The sequence below is a fragment of the Scyliorhinus torazame genome, chromosome 18 (genome assembly GCF_047496885.1).
Source record: "Scyliorhinus torazame isolate Kashiwa2021f chromosome 18, sScyTor2.1, whole genome shotgun sequence".
Lineage (NCBI taxonomy): Eukaryota > Metazoa > Chordata > Chondrichthyes > Carcharhiniformes > Scyliorhinidae > Scyliorhinus > Scyliorhinus torazame.
The window spans coordinates 71,751,539-71,767,108 of record NC_092724.1 but is presented as its reverse complement, the minus strand read 5'-3'; the positions used below and the strand labels follow the sequence as shown (position 1 = coordinate 71,767,108).

Here is a 15,570-nt window from a genome sequence, read left to right as displayed (position 1 = left end):
TCATGATTCACATAGTATTCAACAACTCATGAAGATATACCAAGCAGAAAGCAATACAGAATTTAGTAGAATCTCTCTCTAATCTGATCAGTTTTTTAAATTTTGTGATTTGGAGTGTCATTGAGATCAACAGTTTGTTATATAAGGTAACATTTTCATAGGGTTGGAGTTTGTATTAGGAACATAGGAGTGGGAGTAGGCCATTCAGCCCAGCAAGCCTGCTCCACCATTCAATACGATCATGGCTGCTCAACGCTTCAATGCCCTTTACACCCACCATCCTCATAAACCCGTTTATTACGTTTTTACGTTATTGTTAATCAGAAATCTATCAATCTCTACCATAAACATACTCAAGGACTGAGCTTCCAAAGCCCTCTGGTGTAGAGAATTTCAAACACTCCGAGCCCTCTGCGTAAAGCAATTTCTCATCTCGGTCCTAGGTGACATCCCCCTTATTGTGATATTTGGCACCCTGGTTCTAGACTCCCCAACTGAAGGAAACATCCTAGCTGCATCTACTCTGTCTATCCCTTTAAGCATTTTGTAGGTTTCAGTGAGATCATCTCATTCTTTGAAACTCTAGCGAATCCAGTGCCAGTTTTCCCAATATCTCTAGGTAAGGCAGTCCCATCATCCTCGGAACAAGTCTGGTGAACCTTCGTTGCTCTCCCTCTATGGCAATAATATCCTTTCTGAGGTAGGGGGACAAAGGCTGCCCACAGTGCTCCAGGTGTGGTGTAACCAAGTGTCTATAGACTTGAAGCAAGACCTCACTAGTACTCCAGCTCTTGCGATAAAGGCTAACATTCCATTAGCCTTCCTAATGGCTTGCTACACCTGCATATTGGCCTCCAGTGACTTACGGACAGGAACCAGGCCCCTTTGTACATCTACATTAAAAAATTGTTTTTGAGCATCCAATTATTCTTTTCCAATTAAGGGGCAATTTAGCATGACCAACTCACCTACCCTGTACATCTTTGGGTTGTGGGGGTGAGACCCACGTAGATACGGGGAGAATGTGCAAACTCCACATGGACAGTGACCCGGGGCTGGGATCGAACCTGGGTCCTTGGGGCTGTGAGGCAGCAGTGCTAACCACTGCGCCGCCCACATCTGCACTTGCTAATGTTTTACCCTTTTGGAAATAATTCTGTACGTTTGTTCCTCGTACTAAAGTAGATTACCTCACATTTTTCCACATTATCTTCCATCTGCTGTATTCTTGCCCACTCCCTAAGTCTGTCCAAATCTTCTTGTAGCTGATTTACATCTTCCTTACAACACACATTCCCGCCAAGCTTTATCATCTGTGAACTTGGGAATATTACATTTGGTCATGTCCGTATGTCCATTCATCGCATCCTTTATAATAGATTCTAGCATTTTACCTACTATTGATGTAAGCCTAACAGGTCTGCAGTTCCCTGTTTTCTCTCCCTTCCTTCTTAAGGAGGGGGGTGACATTTGCTAACTTGCAATATTCAGGAAGCATTCCAGAATCTAGAATTTTGGAAGAAGATCAATGCATCCACCAGCACTCTCGCAAACTCGTTCAAAGCATAATATCAGGTCCTAGGTACTTATCAACTTTCAGTTCTCTTAACTTTTCCAATACAACCTTTATACTTCTACTAATTTCCTTCAACTCCGCGTTCTCCCTAGTCTTTTGAATCTCTACATCAGGGAGATTTTTTGTACCTTCCTCAGAAAACAGACAAGAGTAATCATTTAGCTTCTTTGCCATTTCTCTTCCCCATTATGAATTCTCCTGACTTTGCCTTTCTCCTGACTTTGCCTTTAATGGACCCATATTTGTCTTAGAAGATTTTACAGTTCATTTTGATGTTTTTTGCGAGATTGCATTCATATTCTGTTCTCCCTTGATCAGTTTCTTGGTCTTCCTTTGCTATATTCTAAAAATCTCCCAATCCTCTGGTTTACTATGAGGTCTGGCAACTTTATAAGCCTTTTCTTTGATTTTTATGCAATTCTTAATTTCCGTTGTCAGCCAGTTTACTGGCTTTTTTTAAGTTTTTGCACCCTGAAGGAATGTATAGGTCCTGTACGCTTTGTAATAGTTCTTTGAAGACTATCCATAATATAATATCTATAATCTTTATTAGTGTCACAAGTAGGCTTACATTAACACTGCAATGAAGCTACTGTGAAAATCCCCTAGTCCAGCACTTGTTCGGGTACACTGAAGGAGAATTCAGGATGTCTAATTCACTTAACAGCACATCTTTCGGGACTTATGGGAGGAAACCGGAGCACGCGGAGGAAACCCATGCAGACACTGAGAGAATATACAGACTCCGCACAGACAGTGACCCAAGGCGGGAATTGTACCGGGCCCGTGGCTCTGTAAAACAACAGTGCTAACCACTGTGCTTCCGTCCATTGCCTGTACATGGTGTATTAATGTATTTTCCCAATCCACCTCAGCCAATTTGTGTCTCATGCCTTCATAATGTCCTTTATTTAACTTGTTACGATCTGCCTTTCAAACATAGAATCATAGAATGGCGAAACTTTGCTGCCTTGCCTCCAATGCAAATAGATGATTTCTTAAATGTGGAGACCAAAACTGCACACAGCACACAAAACTCTGTACAATTGTAGCAAGACCTCTTTATTCTTGTACTCCAATCTCCTTGCAATAAAGGACAACATGCCTTCCTATTTGCTTGCTGCAGCTGTATACTCCCTGTCTCTTCCATCTAAATCATGAATACACTGTAAATAGCACTGATCCTTGCGGCACCACTATTTGCTACCTGCCAACTTCTATCTGCCCACTCTGCTTTCTATCCGTTACCAATCCTTTAGCCATGCTAAAATACTACTCACAACTCCATGGGACTTTATCTTGCCTATTAATCTTTTGTGTGCACCTTATTGAATGCCTTTTGGAAATCCAGGTATACTACATCTACTGGTTTTCCCGTAATCTACTTTACTAGTTACATCCTTAAAAAAACTAATACATTTGTCGAGTAGGATTTCCCTTTAATAAAACCATGTTGATGTTCTAATCATATTACGTTTTTATACGTGCATTGTTGAGACCTCCTGAATAATAGATTGCAGCATTTTCCTGATGTTAGGCTAACAGGCCAATGGTTCCCTGTTCCCCTCTCCCTCCTTGCTTTAAGCATTGTCTAACATTTGGCAACTTCCAATCTAATGGGACTGTCGCCAAATCTAAATGTGAGGACTTTTCATCACTAACAATCCCTTGTGTATTTAGCAGTTTTAATAATACTGATTGATACCAAAAGAATTGTTTCCGAACGCCTTAATGTATGAGTATGGCTGCAGACCAATCATAGGAACAGGAGTAAGTCCCTCAAACCTATTGCCATTCAATGAGATCATGAGTGATCTGTGATCGAACCCCAGCCTTTAGCTCATGTCCCTTTAATACCCTTTAATATCTTTGCTTAATAAGAATCTAGTAGAAATTGGCTGAATGACGAGACAAATGTTGAAAGATTCCTTTTCGGTCTGGAAGAAAGTTTACAGTGGGGTTCCCCAACCCTTGCTTCTCTAGATGTATGTTAATGAGTTAGATTTTAATGTACTAAGCACATTCATGGGCGGTATGGTGGCAGTGGTTAGCCTCACGTGTGGTCCTTTATTGCAAGGAGATTGGAATGCAAGAATCCAGCCCCGGGTGACTGTGTGGAGTTTGCACTTCCCGTGTCTGCGTGGGTTTCCTCCAGCTGCTCCAGTTTCCTCCCACAGACCAGATGTACAGGTTAGGTGGATTGGCCATGATAACACTGATGTCCAAAAGGTTTGGTTGGACATCCCTTGGTGTCCAAAAGATTAGGTGGGGTTACGGGATAGGGTGGAAATCATGTTAGGTAGGGCGCTCTTTCTAAGGGCCGGTGCAGACTCGATGGGTCGAATAGCCTCCTACATTAAATTGTATGCATGTATTTTCAGATGCCGCAAAACCTGTAAGCATTGTGAACTGTGGTGGTGGGTAGGGAGACGCGATGGGGAAGAACGAGACATGTTGAAGTGATACGTTTGGGACGGACTGAGTAGAAACAATGTGAACTATTCTATTTAAAAACATTTAGAGCACCTAATTGTTTATTTTGTTCCCAATTAAAGGGCAATTTAGCATGGCCAATTCACCACCCTGCACATCGTTTTGGGTTGTGGGGGGTGAGACCCATGCAGACACAGCAAGAATGTGCAAACTCCACATGGACAGTGATCTGGGCCGGGATCGAACCTGGGTCCCCGGCGCTGTGAGGTAGCAGTGCTAACCACTGCGCCGCCACGCCAATGTAAACTATTCTAAAGGGAATATAGGAACAGAAATGGATGGACGGATTGGGGAGAACATCCTTGTGCAAAACGCTGGTTCAGTTTCAACTGAGTGTCTTGATTCTGAGCACCAAATGTAGGGATGATGTGCTTTGAAAGGGATTCAGAAAAGACGAGAACGATTCCAGGAATGAGTCTTCAGTTATGTGGATAGATTGGAGAAACTGGTATTGTTCTTGGGGAAAATAAACTAAATATTTAATAGAGGTGCCCAAAATCCCGAGTGGTTAGAGAAAAATTGTTCCCACTGGCAGAAGGATCAAAACACCAGAGATAACAGATTTCAAGTAATTGGCAAAAGAACCAAAGGCAACATGAGGAAAAGATTTTTCGGCCTGGGCTTTTGCTTCCATTCTCCCCACATCATTGAACGTCTCAACATTTGTTGGGTTTGAAACACTGGGCATATGCCCCATACTGGAAACAAGTAAAGCACATAGTGCTATCCTCAGATTTCTGTCTATTTGAGTGGATATTTACGATTGTGACATTCTTTTCCTCTATTGTCACTTTTAGATGCTTATGGTTTGGAAGTTGTTGCAGTTGGAGGAAGCACATGCTCTTGGTCTCAGGATTGAAGTGTTACAGTTGTGTAGCTTTTATGTAACTATTGCATCAGTTTTCCCCATGCAAAGTAATTATGAAAATTCTCCTGTGATCTAGGAAGAACTTTGGACACTACAGGCAAGAATCTTTGGGTGAGTGGTCTGTCCTCCGCTACCAGAGCAACAGACTTGAAGAACGTCTTCAGTAAACATGGCAAGGTGAGAGAGTTTTCATGTTATTGTTGGGAAAGGTGGTTAAAGGAGCTTCTAATGAGATATTGTTTTCCCACATTCTCAAGGTGCCTCAAAGTGGTTCACAAGCAATAGGTACACTTACTGAAGTGCAGTTATTGTTGTTATGTAAGCAAAATTGGCAAGATCCGACGAGCGACACAAACAGATGCATGATAAATTAGTCTGGTGGTGTTAGCTGAGGGAGGAATGTTGGGATTCACAGGGCGGCTCCTGCTTGAAGAGCTCTTTACCCGAAAGTCGGTGCAACTTCGTCCGAAAAGTGTAGCTGATGGTTGGAGGAGTTTCCCCGGGAGTGGTATGTCTGCTGGTTACCAAACCCGGCAAAAGAAGGTGAAAGACCTGGCCAAGGAGTTGGAAGAGACCTGTGGTGCAGCAGCCAGTGGAAGGATGGCAGAGGGGGAAGGCCTAGTGCAAGTTGGAAAGCCCCAGACGGAACAATTGAGCACTTTCATTAAGGAAGAGTTCCGCCAGCAGAGAAAGGAGATGCAGGAGGATCGCTTGAAGGCTATCGAAGGGGCTGTGGCACACCTGAAGGGCTCGATGGAGAAGCCAGAGGAATGTTTGGAGCACGGGTCGCAGGTCCGAGAGATTGAGAGAGCGATAACTGACCACAGCGATGAGGTGGTGGCATTGGAGGCGGAGGTGGGGCTTTTAAGGAGACTTTTGCAAGATGTTGAGAGCGAAGGTGTAGGAGCAGAAAAATACATTGAAAAGGCAGAATCTGTGGATAGTGGGCCTACCTGAAGGAGTGCAAGGTGCGAGTGCCACTAGGTACGTTTTTGAGGATGCTGGCGGGGCTGGTGGCGGCGGCCCCTGTAGTGGACAGAGCGCAAGGTCTCTTAGGCAGAAGCCTAGAGCGGTGGAGCTGCCGCGGGCAGTGATCGTGAGGCTCCATATGTTCGTGGAGTAAGAGAAGATTCTGTAGTGGGCCTGGGAGAAGTGCAACTGAGAGTGGGAGGCGAACAAGGTCTGACTATACCAGGACATTGGATCTGATCTGGCAAAACGGTGTGCGGAGCTCAACAAAGCCAATGCAATACTATATCAACAGCAGATCAGGTTTGGGGTGCTCTACCCGGCGAAGCTTTGGGTGATGTATCAAGGCCGGCAACACTATTTTGAGACCCCAGAAGTGGCCAATGACTTTATCAAGGAGCATAAACTGAGGGAGAACTGAATTGAACAAATCTGGGAGACCGAGGTGCTGGCACTTTGAAGTAGTTGGGAATACGGATGGAGTGGGGATTGGAGGGAGTGGGGGTTTTCTTTTCCTCCGATGTGGTGGAGCTGTTTCTTTTTTTATGTTGAATTGACAAAGGGAGGCAAAGAAAAATTTGTAAGGGGACTACTGTCCCCATCCCCCCTCCTGCTGCCAAGGGCTGTATTTTCTTTCGCTGCTTGTTCTTGGGGAAGGTGACCTGTGAGTCGAGATGGGGGAGGATGAGGTCAGCAGGGAACCTTCACAGAACAGAGAGGTGAGGGCGGGGGTCAGTGGGGGAAGCCTCTAGGCAGGCATTCCCACGATCGCAGGCAATACTGGTGAACGGAAGTGAGTTTGGGGAGAAGGCTGAGAGAGGTGACCGTAGGGGTTGACGAGGTGAGGTTGGAGAAGTATGGTCAGGGGCGGAGAAAGGGGCCATCTTGGATGGGCCAGTTATAGGGTGAAATTAACGGAGTTAGAGCCAAAAGGCGAGGATGGCGGAAGGTAGAGGGGAATGGAGGCGTAAGCCGCCGGAAAGGCTGATAACGTGGAACATGAGAGGGTTCAATGGGCCAGTCAAAAGATCTCTTGTCTTTGCGCACTGTCGGAGCTTGAAAGCGGAGGTGGTCTTTCTGCAGGAGATGCACCTTTGCGTTAAAAACCAGGTTAGGCTAAGGAAGTGGTGGGAGGGACAAGCTCTGGGTTTGATTCAAAGTCGAGGAGAGTGGCAATTGTGAGTAAGAAAATGGGGTTTGTGAGCGCGAGGGAAGTGAGGGACCCGGCTGGGAGATATGTGAGTGGAGTATTGGATGGTGTTGGTGAATGGGTATGCACCGAATTGGGATGATGTAGGTTTTATGAGCAGGTTGCTGGCCGCAATCCCAAATTTGGCCCCACACCAGTTGATTGGGAAGAGATTTTAATTGTGTCCTAGAGCTGAGGGTGGGCAGGTCGAGCCCCAGGTCAATGGGTAGGATACGAATGGCAAAGGAGCTGGGTGGAGTTATGGAGAAGATGGGTATGGTGGACCCGTGGCTCTTCCCAGGGGAAAGGGTGTATTCCTTTTTTTTCATGTGTACAGGGTATATTCCAGAATTGACATTTTGGTGGTGAGCTGGGAGATTTTGCTCTGGGTGGAGGGTCGGAGTACGCGGGGTTAGTAATCTCAGACCATTGGCTGCAGATTCAGCTTGGATCGAGGCGGGAGCGGAGGCCGGGGTGGTGGCTTGATTGCAGGTTGTTGGCTGAGAGGGGGTTTTGTGACAATAGTGCAGTCTGTGATTAAAGATTTTGTAGAATTGAATCAAAACGGGGAGGTCTCGGCGGCCACATTTTGGGAAGCGCTAGTCTCATTCAAGGCCCATGCGGATAGGCAAAGGATAGAGGAATATGAACGAGATAGTGGAGGTAGACAGGGAGTACTCGAAGGAGGGATTGGCAAGGAGAAAAACAAGTACAGGTGCAATTTGATAGGCTGACGACGGGAAGGCGGTAGGCCAGCTGCGTAGGGCAAGAGGGTGCACTACGAATACGCAGAGAAGGCGAGTCGAATGTTAGCACATCAGTTGTGGCGGCAGGATGCGTCCAGGGAAATATTGAGGATGCGGACCGGGGCAGGGAATGTGGTGCCTGAGCTGAATAAATGAGGCTTTTAGGGATTATTATAAGGAGCTGTACAGGGTGGAGGGGGGGTACAGTTCTTGGAAGAACTGGAGTTTCTAAAGCTGGGAGAAGAGAAGAGGCAGGTGCTAGAGGAGTCCCTAGTGCTGTTGGAGATATTAGACAGTATTATAAGGGACAGAAGTCGGGGGAGACCCAGGGCCCGCTGGCTACCCGGCGGAATTTTATAAGGAAATCGTGACCGACCTGGCACCGAATCTCTTGGGGGCGTTTCATGAGGCGTTGGAGAAGGGGGAGCTGCTGGATACGATGATGCAGGCAACGATCACTTTAATACCAAAAAAGGAGAAGGACCCATTGGAACATGGATCACAGGCCCATATCGCTGTTCAACAGGGATGCCCGCTGTTACCGCTGCTGTTTGCGCTGGCTATAAAGCCACTGGCAATGGCTCTTAGGGGGTCGGCAGGGTGGCAAGGAATTACGAGGGGACAAAACGAGCATTGGGTGTCACTCTGTGCCGACGACTTACTATTGTATGTTTCGGACCCACTGGAGAGCATGGAGAGGATCATGGGCCTGTTGGGGAAGTTTTGGCGGGTTCTCAGGTTTTAAGTTAAATGTAGGGAAAAGCGAGTGTTCCCGGTGAATGAGTTGGGTTGGTGAATCAATTTTTAAAAAAATAAACATTTTATTGAGGTATTTTTGATATAGTAACAACAACAAAATAAACAATATACATGAAACCATAAACATAGTGCAAAAGCCATTTATCTCTCGGACAGGTCCCACCCTTATTGACCCTCTACTCTAATCTAAACTACTACCCCTCCCGACCCGCTGACGATTAATTTCCCGCAAAGAAGTTGACGAACGGTTGCCACCTCCGGGTGAACCCTAACAGTGACCCTCTCAAGGCGAACACGATTTTCTCCAAACCGAGAAAGCTAGCCATGTCCAATAGCCAGGTCTCCGAATTCGGGGGCTTGGAGTCCGGGCTACCAGGGAAGTAAAGGTCAGAACGTCTGCCTCTTTCACCTGGGTCTTCTGACACCTAGGAAATCGCCACCTCTGGACTCAGCGCCACCCTTGTTTTTAACACCGTGAACATGTCTGCAAACCCCTGCCAAAATCCCCTAAGCTTTGGACATGTCCAAAACATGTGGACATGGTTCGCCGGTCCTCCCGCACATTTTGCGCACCTGTCCTCCACCCCAAAGAATCTGCTCATCCGGGCCACTGTCATGTGGGCCCGGTGAACAACCTTAAATTGTATCAGGCTGAGCCTGGCACATGTTGTGGACATGTTGACTCTACTCAACGTCTCTGCCCACAGACTATCCTCTATCTCACCTCCTAGCTCCTCCTCCCACTTTGTTGCTAACTTTAGCCTTAGTTTAATTGCTCTGTTCTTTCACCTTTGCTCTTGAGTCGCCGGGTATCTTTCTGATACTGCCACGTGGTTCAAGTCCGAGTAATGATCAATAATCCAACACACCGCTTAGTAAGAGTTAAATCAAAGCACATTTATTATATACAGTAATCAATACTTATGCATAAATTCTACGTCTAAGCTACTTCCGACAACTAACAGGCTGATACTTAACTTGGAAATGGCCCACCAGGTCAGGGAAACGAATGGCCTTTCATTCGGGTTCTGAGCCTGCGGGATTCGAAGCTGGTACAGATTGATAGCTAGGAGCGCCTATCTCGTAGCGAGCGTTGAAGTAAGACTTACGATTTGAGCGGCTGTTGAAGAGTGCAGAAGGCTAGCGGAAGGGTGCAGAAGGGTTGATTTGAACTTGGACTCTATTCTTATAGTCCCCAGGGGCTTCCCGCCTTTCGGGGCGGACCCTGTACCTGGTTCCAAGTGATTGGACTTTGTCCCAATCACTTGGTTCGATATTCTCCAATGCTGGAGCGATTCCTTGATCGATGGGCGGTCTTGAGGTGATCGTTCACCTCCCTTTGTGTCGGCTTCTGTTGGTGACGAAAAGTCTAGGTTGGCTTTGTGTGTCTAAATTGTTGCACATTGTTCCCAGGGATTGCTCATTAGTATTCAGATGGCTGGTGTTTTGTTGTGCTTATGGCTACAGGTATCGATCTTGTCTGGCCTTCCCAGAGGTGAATACACAGTCTACCTGCAGCTGCTTGTTTTAGTCCTTTTGGCTGATTTTCCCATCAGCCTTTTCCGTTCGCCATTTTAAATCAGGGTTAGCCATTCTACATCGGGAGTTAGCCATTTTAACTGGCTGCAACTTGCGCTTCAGCTCCTCGGTCTGCGTCTCCTCCGACCCCATAAGCTCCTTATAAATGTCCGAGACGCTCCCTTCTCCTAACCACCCTCTGGAAACTACCCTGTCCTGAATCCCCCTTAACAGTAGGAGCGGGAAGGTTGACACCTGTTTACGAAGGAAGTCCCCGCACCTGCAGATAGCTGAATTTGTTTCCCCCTTGCCAACCCAAACGTTTCCTCCAACGCCTTCATACTCGGAAAGCTCCCCTCTATGAACATATCCCCCATCCTCTCAATCCCCGTTCTCCGCCATAACCGGAACCCCCCCGTCCATACTCGCCGGGGTAAACCAGTGATTATCACAGATTGGGGCCCAGACCGATGCTCCCACCTGTCGTCTCCACTGGCCCCAAAGTCTCAGGGCCGCCGCCACCACTAGACCGGTGGAGTACCGTGCTGAGTGGAATGGCAGAGGCGCAGTTACCAACGCCCCCAAACTGGTGCCTTTACGGGCAGCACGGTAGCATTGTGGATAGCACAATTGCTTCAAAGCTCCAGGGTCCCAGGTTCGATTCCGGCTTGGGTCACTGTCTGTGTGGAGTTAGGTGGATTGGCCATGATAAATTGCCCTTAGTGTTGGGTGGGGTTACTGGGTTATGGGGATAGGGTGGAGGTGTGGACCTTGGGTAGGGTGCTCTTTCCAAGAGCTGGTGCAGACTCGATGGGCCGAATGGCTTCCTTCTGCACTGTAAATTCTATGAAGCCGCCTCCATACTCACCCATGCCGACCCCTTCCCCACCACCCACTTACTGATCATGGCGAAAATTAGGCAGCGCCAACCCACCCTCTCCCTGACTCCGCATAAGCATTACCTTCCTTACCCCCGGGCCTTGCCTGCCCAGGCGAAGCCCGTGATCACTGTTGATCCCACTTAAAAAAGTACCGCGGAATAAAGATGGGGAGACACTGAAATACAAATAAGAATCTTGGGAGGACTGTCATCTTCACCGTTTGCACCCTCCCAGCCAGAGACAACGGAAGCGCGTCCCATCTCCGAAAATCACCCTTCATTTGGTCCACCAGCCGGGCCAGATTCAATTTATGCAGTCGGTCCCATTCCGCCCCACTTGGATACCTAGGTACCACAAATATCTCACTCTTAGAACACAGAACATAGAACGATACAGGCCCTTCGGCCCACGATGTTGCACCGAAACAAAAGCCATCTAACCTACACTATGCCATTATCATCCATATGCTTATCCAATAAACCTTTAAATGCCCTCAATGTTGGCGAGTTTACTACTGTTGCAGGTAGGGCATTCCACGGCCTCGCCACTCTTTGCATAAAGAACCTCCTACCTCTGACCTCTGTCCTATATCTATTACCCCTCAGTTTAAAGCTCCCCTCAGTTTAAAGCTATGTCCCCACGTGCCAGCCATTTCCATCCGCGGGAGAAGACTCTCACTGTCCACCCTATCTAACCCCCTGATCATTTGGTATGCCTCTATTAAGTCTCCTCTTAACCTTCTTCTCTCCAACGAAAACAACCTCAAGTCCATCAGCCTTTCCTCATAAGATTTTCCCTCCATACCAGGCAACATCCTGGTAAATCTCCTCTGCACCCTCTCCAAAGCCTCCACGTCCTTCCGATAATGCGGTGACCAGAACTGTACGCAATACTCCAAATGAGGCCGTACCAGAGTTTTGTACAGCTGCAACATGACCTCATGACTCCGGAACTCAATCCCTCTACCAATAAAGGCCAACACTCCATAGGCCTTCTTCACAACCCTATCAACCTGGGTGGCAACTTTCAGGGATCTATGTACATGGACACCTAGATCCCTCTGCTCATCCACACTTCCAAGAACTTTACCATTAGCCAAATATTCCGCATTCCTGTTACTCCTTCCAAAGTGAATCACCTCACACTTCTCTACATTAAACTCCATTTGCCACCTCTCAGCCCAGCTCTGCAGCTTATTTATGTCCCTCTGTAACCTGCTACTTCCTTCCACACTGTCGACAACACCACCGACTTTAGTGTCGTCTGCAAATTTACTCACCCACCCTTCTGCGCCCTCCTCTAGGTCATTGATAAAAATGACAAACCGCAACGGCCCCAGAACAGATCCTTGTGGTACGCCACTTGTAACTGAACTCCATTCTGAACATTTCCCATCAACCACCACCCTCTGTCTCCTTTCAGCTAGCCAATTTCTGATCCACATCTCTAAATCACCCTCAATCCCCAGCCTCCGTATTTTCTGCAATAGCCTACCGTGGGGAACGTTATCAAACGCTTTACTAAAATCCATATACACCACATCAACTGCTCTGCCCTCGTCTACCTGTTCAGTCACCTTCTCAAAGAACTCGATATTAAGCTTATATACCCTGAAAACCGGGCAAATTCCCCTAGAGTCCTCATGATTTCTTCCATCCCCTCTATTGGGTCCGATACATACAGAAGCAGGTCATCCGCATAGAGCGAAACCCTGTGCTCCAGAGGCCCCCAGTCCCTCGACGCTCTGAGCAATTGGCAACGGTTCGACAGCCAGCGCAAACAACAGTGGGGAGAGGGGGCATCCCTGCCTTGTCCACGGTGCAGTTTAAAATAGTCCGATGTTGCCTTATTCGTCCGTACACTTGCCACAGGAGCCTGATACAGTAACCTAGCACACAGTAACCTGACACAGTCAATAACCCCGCCCGAATCTGAACCGTCCCAGTATCTCCCACTGATTGTCCCATTCTACCCGATCAAAAGCCTTTTCTGCATCCAATGCGATCACTACCTCCACCTCCCTACCTTCCGGGGGCATCATGATCACGTTTAACAGCCTTCTTACATTGGCCACCAACTGCCTGCCCGTAACAAATCCCATCTGGTCCTCCCCAATAACGTCCGGAACACAATCCTCGATCCTGGATGACAAGATTTTGGCCAGCAACTTGGCATTTACATTCAACAGGGAGATCGGCCTGTAGGACCCACACAGCTCCGGGCTGTTGGCCCGCTTAATAATCAGCAAAATCGTTGCCTGTGACATCGTCGGGGGCAACACCCCTCTTTCCTTTGCCTCATTGAACACTCTGAACAACACCGGCCCCAATGTCCCCGAGAACGTTTTATTAAACTCCACTGGGTACCCGTCCGGACCCGTGTCCTTACCCGCCTGCATGGCCTTCAAGCCCTCCACTATCTCTTCTAGCCCGATTGGGGCCCCAGTCCTTCTACCCGTGTTAGATGTTTTAGTTGCTGTGATATGAGGAGTCTAAAGTTCTGTTCCTTTTCCACCAACACATTTATTTCATTCCAACAGGCTTTGCACAAAACTCTGTAACTATACATCACCTGACAGAGGCCACCTGAAGCCCCTTTACATATCAGTGTCAATTAATGGATACTTAACATAAATGAGACAACTAATTGCAATGTCTCTTAACCCATTACTTAACAGTCTCCCCTTCCTTGGAGAAAAAAAATAATTAGGTGAAAACAAAATTTCAAGAAACTCAAACACACATGATTTCCCCCCCCTTTTTCTTTCAGTTTTTTTTTGTTTGGACGAGAACGAAAAAAAAAAGTCTCAGAAACAAGTGTCGTTGATTAACAATATCCAAAAGTTTCTGTGAACTCGCCCCTCTTTTCGTAAAACAGTCTTGACAGTTGATAGCTACTGTCGACTCATCTAATTTTTGTTAGTTCCCCTCTGTCCAACATCTGCTTCAAACTTGTGATGTCGATCCGTAACCTCTCTTCATTGACACTTTTTGTAGAGTGCACATTTTCCCACAGGGATTTAGTGTCAATGTGACCGTCAATAGGTATATTACCCTAATCCCAAAATTTCTGTCAATATCATACTTATATAAAAAGCCATATCCACCACCTCTACAAGGCTTAACGTCTCAGTAGCCAAAGTGCTTTTTACCACTCTTTATTTTCTTTGTTTCCCACACAAGCGGGCAACATTTACCATTGTTCCCCAAAAGGAAAATTATAAAACCTCCTGCGCTTGAAACCCCATCACATAAATTTGCGTAGGATACATTGAGAAGATGCATAAATTGAGTTTCAAGTGCCTAAAGTCACCTAAAACCGGGAACTTCAAAACACACTCCTGCATTTTTAGTTTGGCCGACGCTTTATTTGCTCTTATTATGTCTTCCACTTTGGGATCATTCATTTTTGTACTCAACGCTAAGACATCAAAATTCACGTCCAGTCTAGTCTGTCTACCTAACCAGTTCAGTTGCCCAATTAAACTTCGCAGTTGCTCTTTTTCTATCTTTGACACCATTGCGTCTTTTTGTGAAACTCGGCCACGACTAATTGCTATTGGGCTGATGCTTTCCAAATAAGATTGCTGATGTAAAGTTGCCCCTAACTTAGTCTGTCCAATTTCCAGTCCAATATATTTAAATGCACCGGAAGCCTGACTTCCAACCCTGAATTCTTTCCTCAAACCAGAGATTACAATAGCTTCAAAATCACTAGTCCCACCCCACAAACAAATCATCGACATGCATCATAAAAATGCCAGAAAGATTTCCTTTATAGTGCCAGTAAAACATTGCAGGATCTGCTTTCAACTGGCAACAGCCTAACTTTAACAAAACTGACCTTACCGAAAAATACCAGACTCTAGATGCATCATTTAATCCATATACACATTTGTTCAACTTCCAGAGTACCCCTTCTGTGTTCGCTGCTTCTTTAGGAGGACGGAGAAAAATATCTCTCTGGAGCTGATGCCCCTGCAAAAAGGCAACTTTTATATCTATAGATTTGCATTCCCATGCCTTTGTGGCTAATAGAGCCAAGAAGATCTTTAAAATAACCTTTTCTGCTGCAGGTGAATCTACCCTTAAGTCCTGATCTTGTAAGTTTTCTTCAAATCCCCTTGCCACAAGCCTTGCCTTTGCCTTCTAAGTTCCATCCGGAAGAACCTTTTCCGTGCAAATCCATCTGTGGGATAGAGCTCTTTGTCCCCTATCCGGTACTTCCGTGTAGATCCCAAATTCACTCCCAACTATGCAATTCTTGCTGTTTAGCATCTTTGATAACTTTTTCATCTAATTTATTTGAAGCCACCAAAATCTCACGTACATGTAGGCTTCTACTCCTAATAGTATTCGTAGTCTTACTCATGTTCCGAGATCTTGATAAACTACGTCCCCTCTCCCGTCTGGTATCTCGTTCTGTACTGCTACTGCTTGATCCTTCCCTTCTGCTGTGGGAAGTCCTTTCAATAGTTCTCGACCTTTTCCTGCGGACCTGTTCACTATCCGATGTACTATCTGAACTGGCATTGCGTTTCTGTGCCCTCCATTTTTGAACTTCGTTTTCCC

General features: G+C 46.5%; 1 protein-coding gene across 1 annotated transcript in view; it reads left to right on the top strand.

Moving 5' to 3' along the window:
- The window catches only part of LOC140395294 (scaffold attachment factor B1-like), a 525,130-nt gene that overhangs the window by 417,055 nt on the left and 92,505 nt on the right, over nucleotides 1-15,570 (top strand). The window contains exon 13 of the mRNA XM_072482881.1: nucleotides 5,014-5,114. Within this exon, the coding sequence (XP_072338982.1) occupies nucleotides 5,014-5,114 (101 nt within the window). The remainder of the gene's footprint in view (nucleotides 1-5,013; nucleotides 5,115-15,570) is intronic.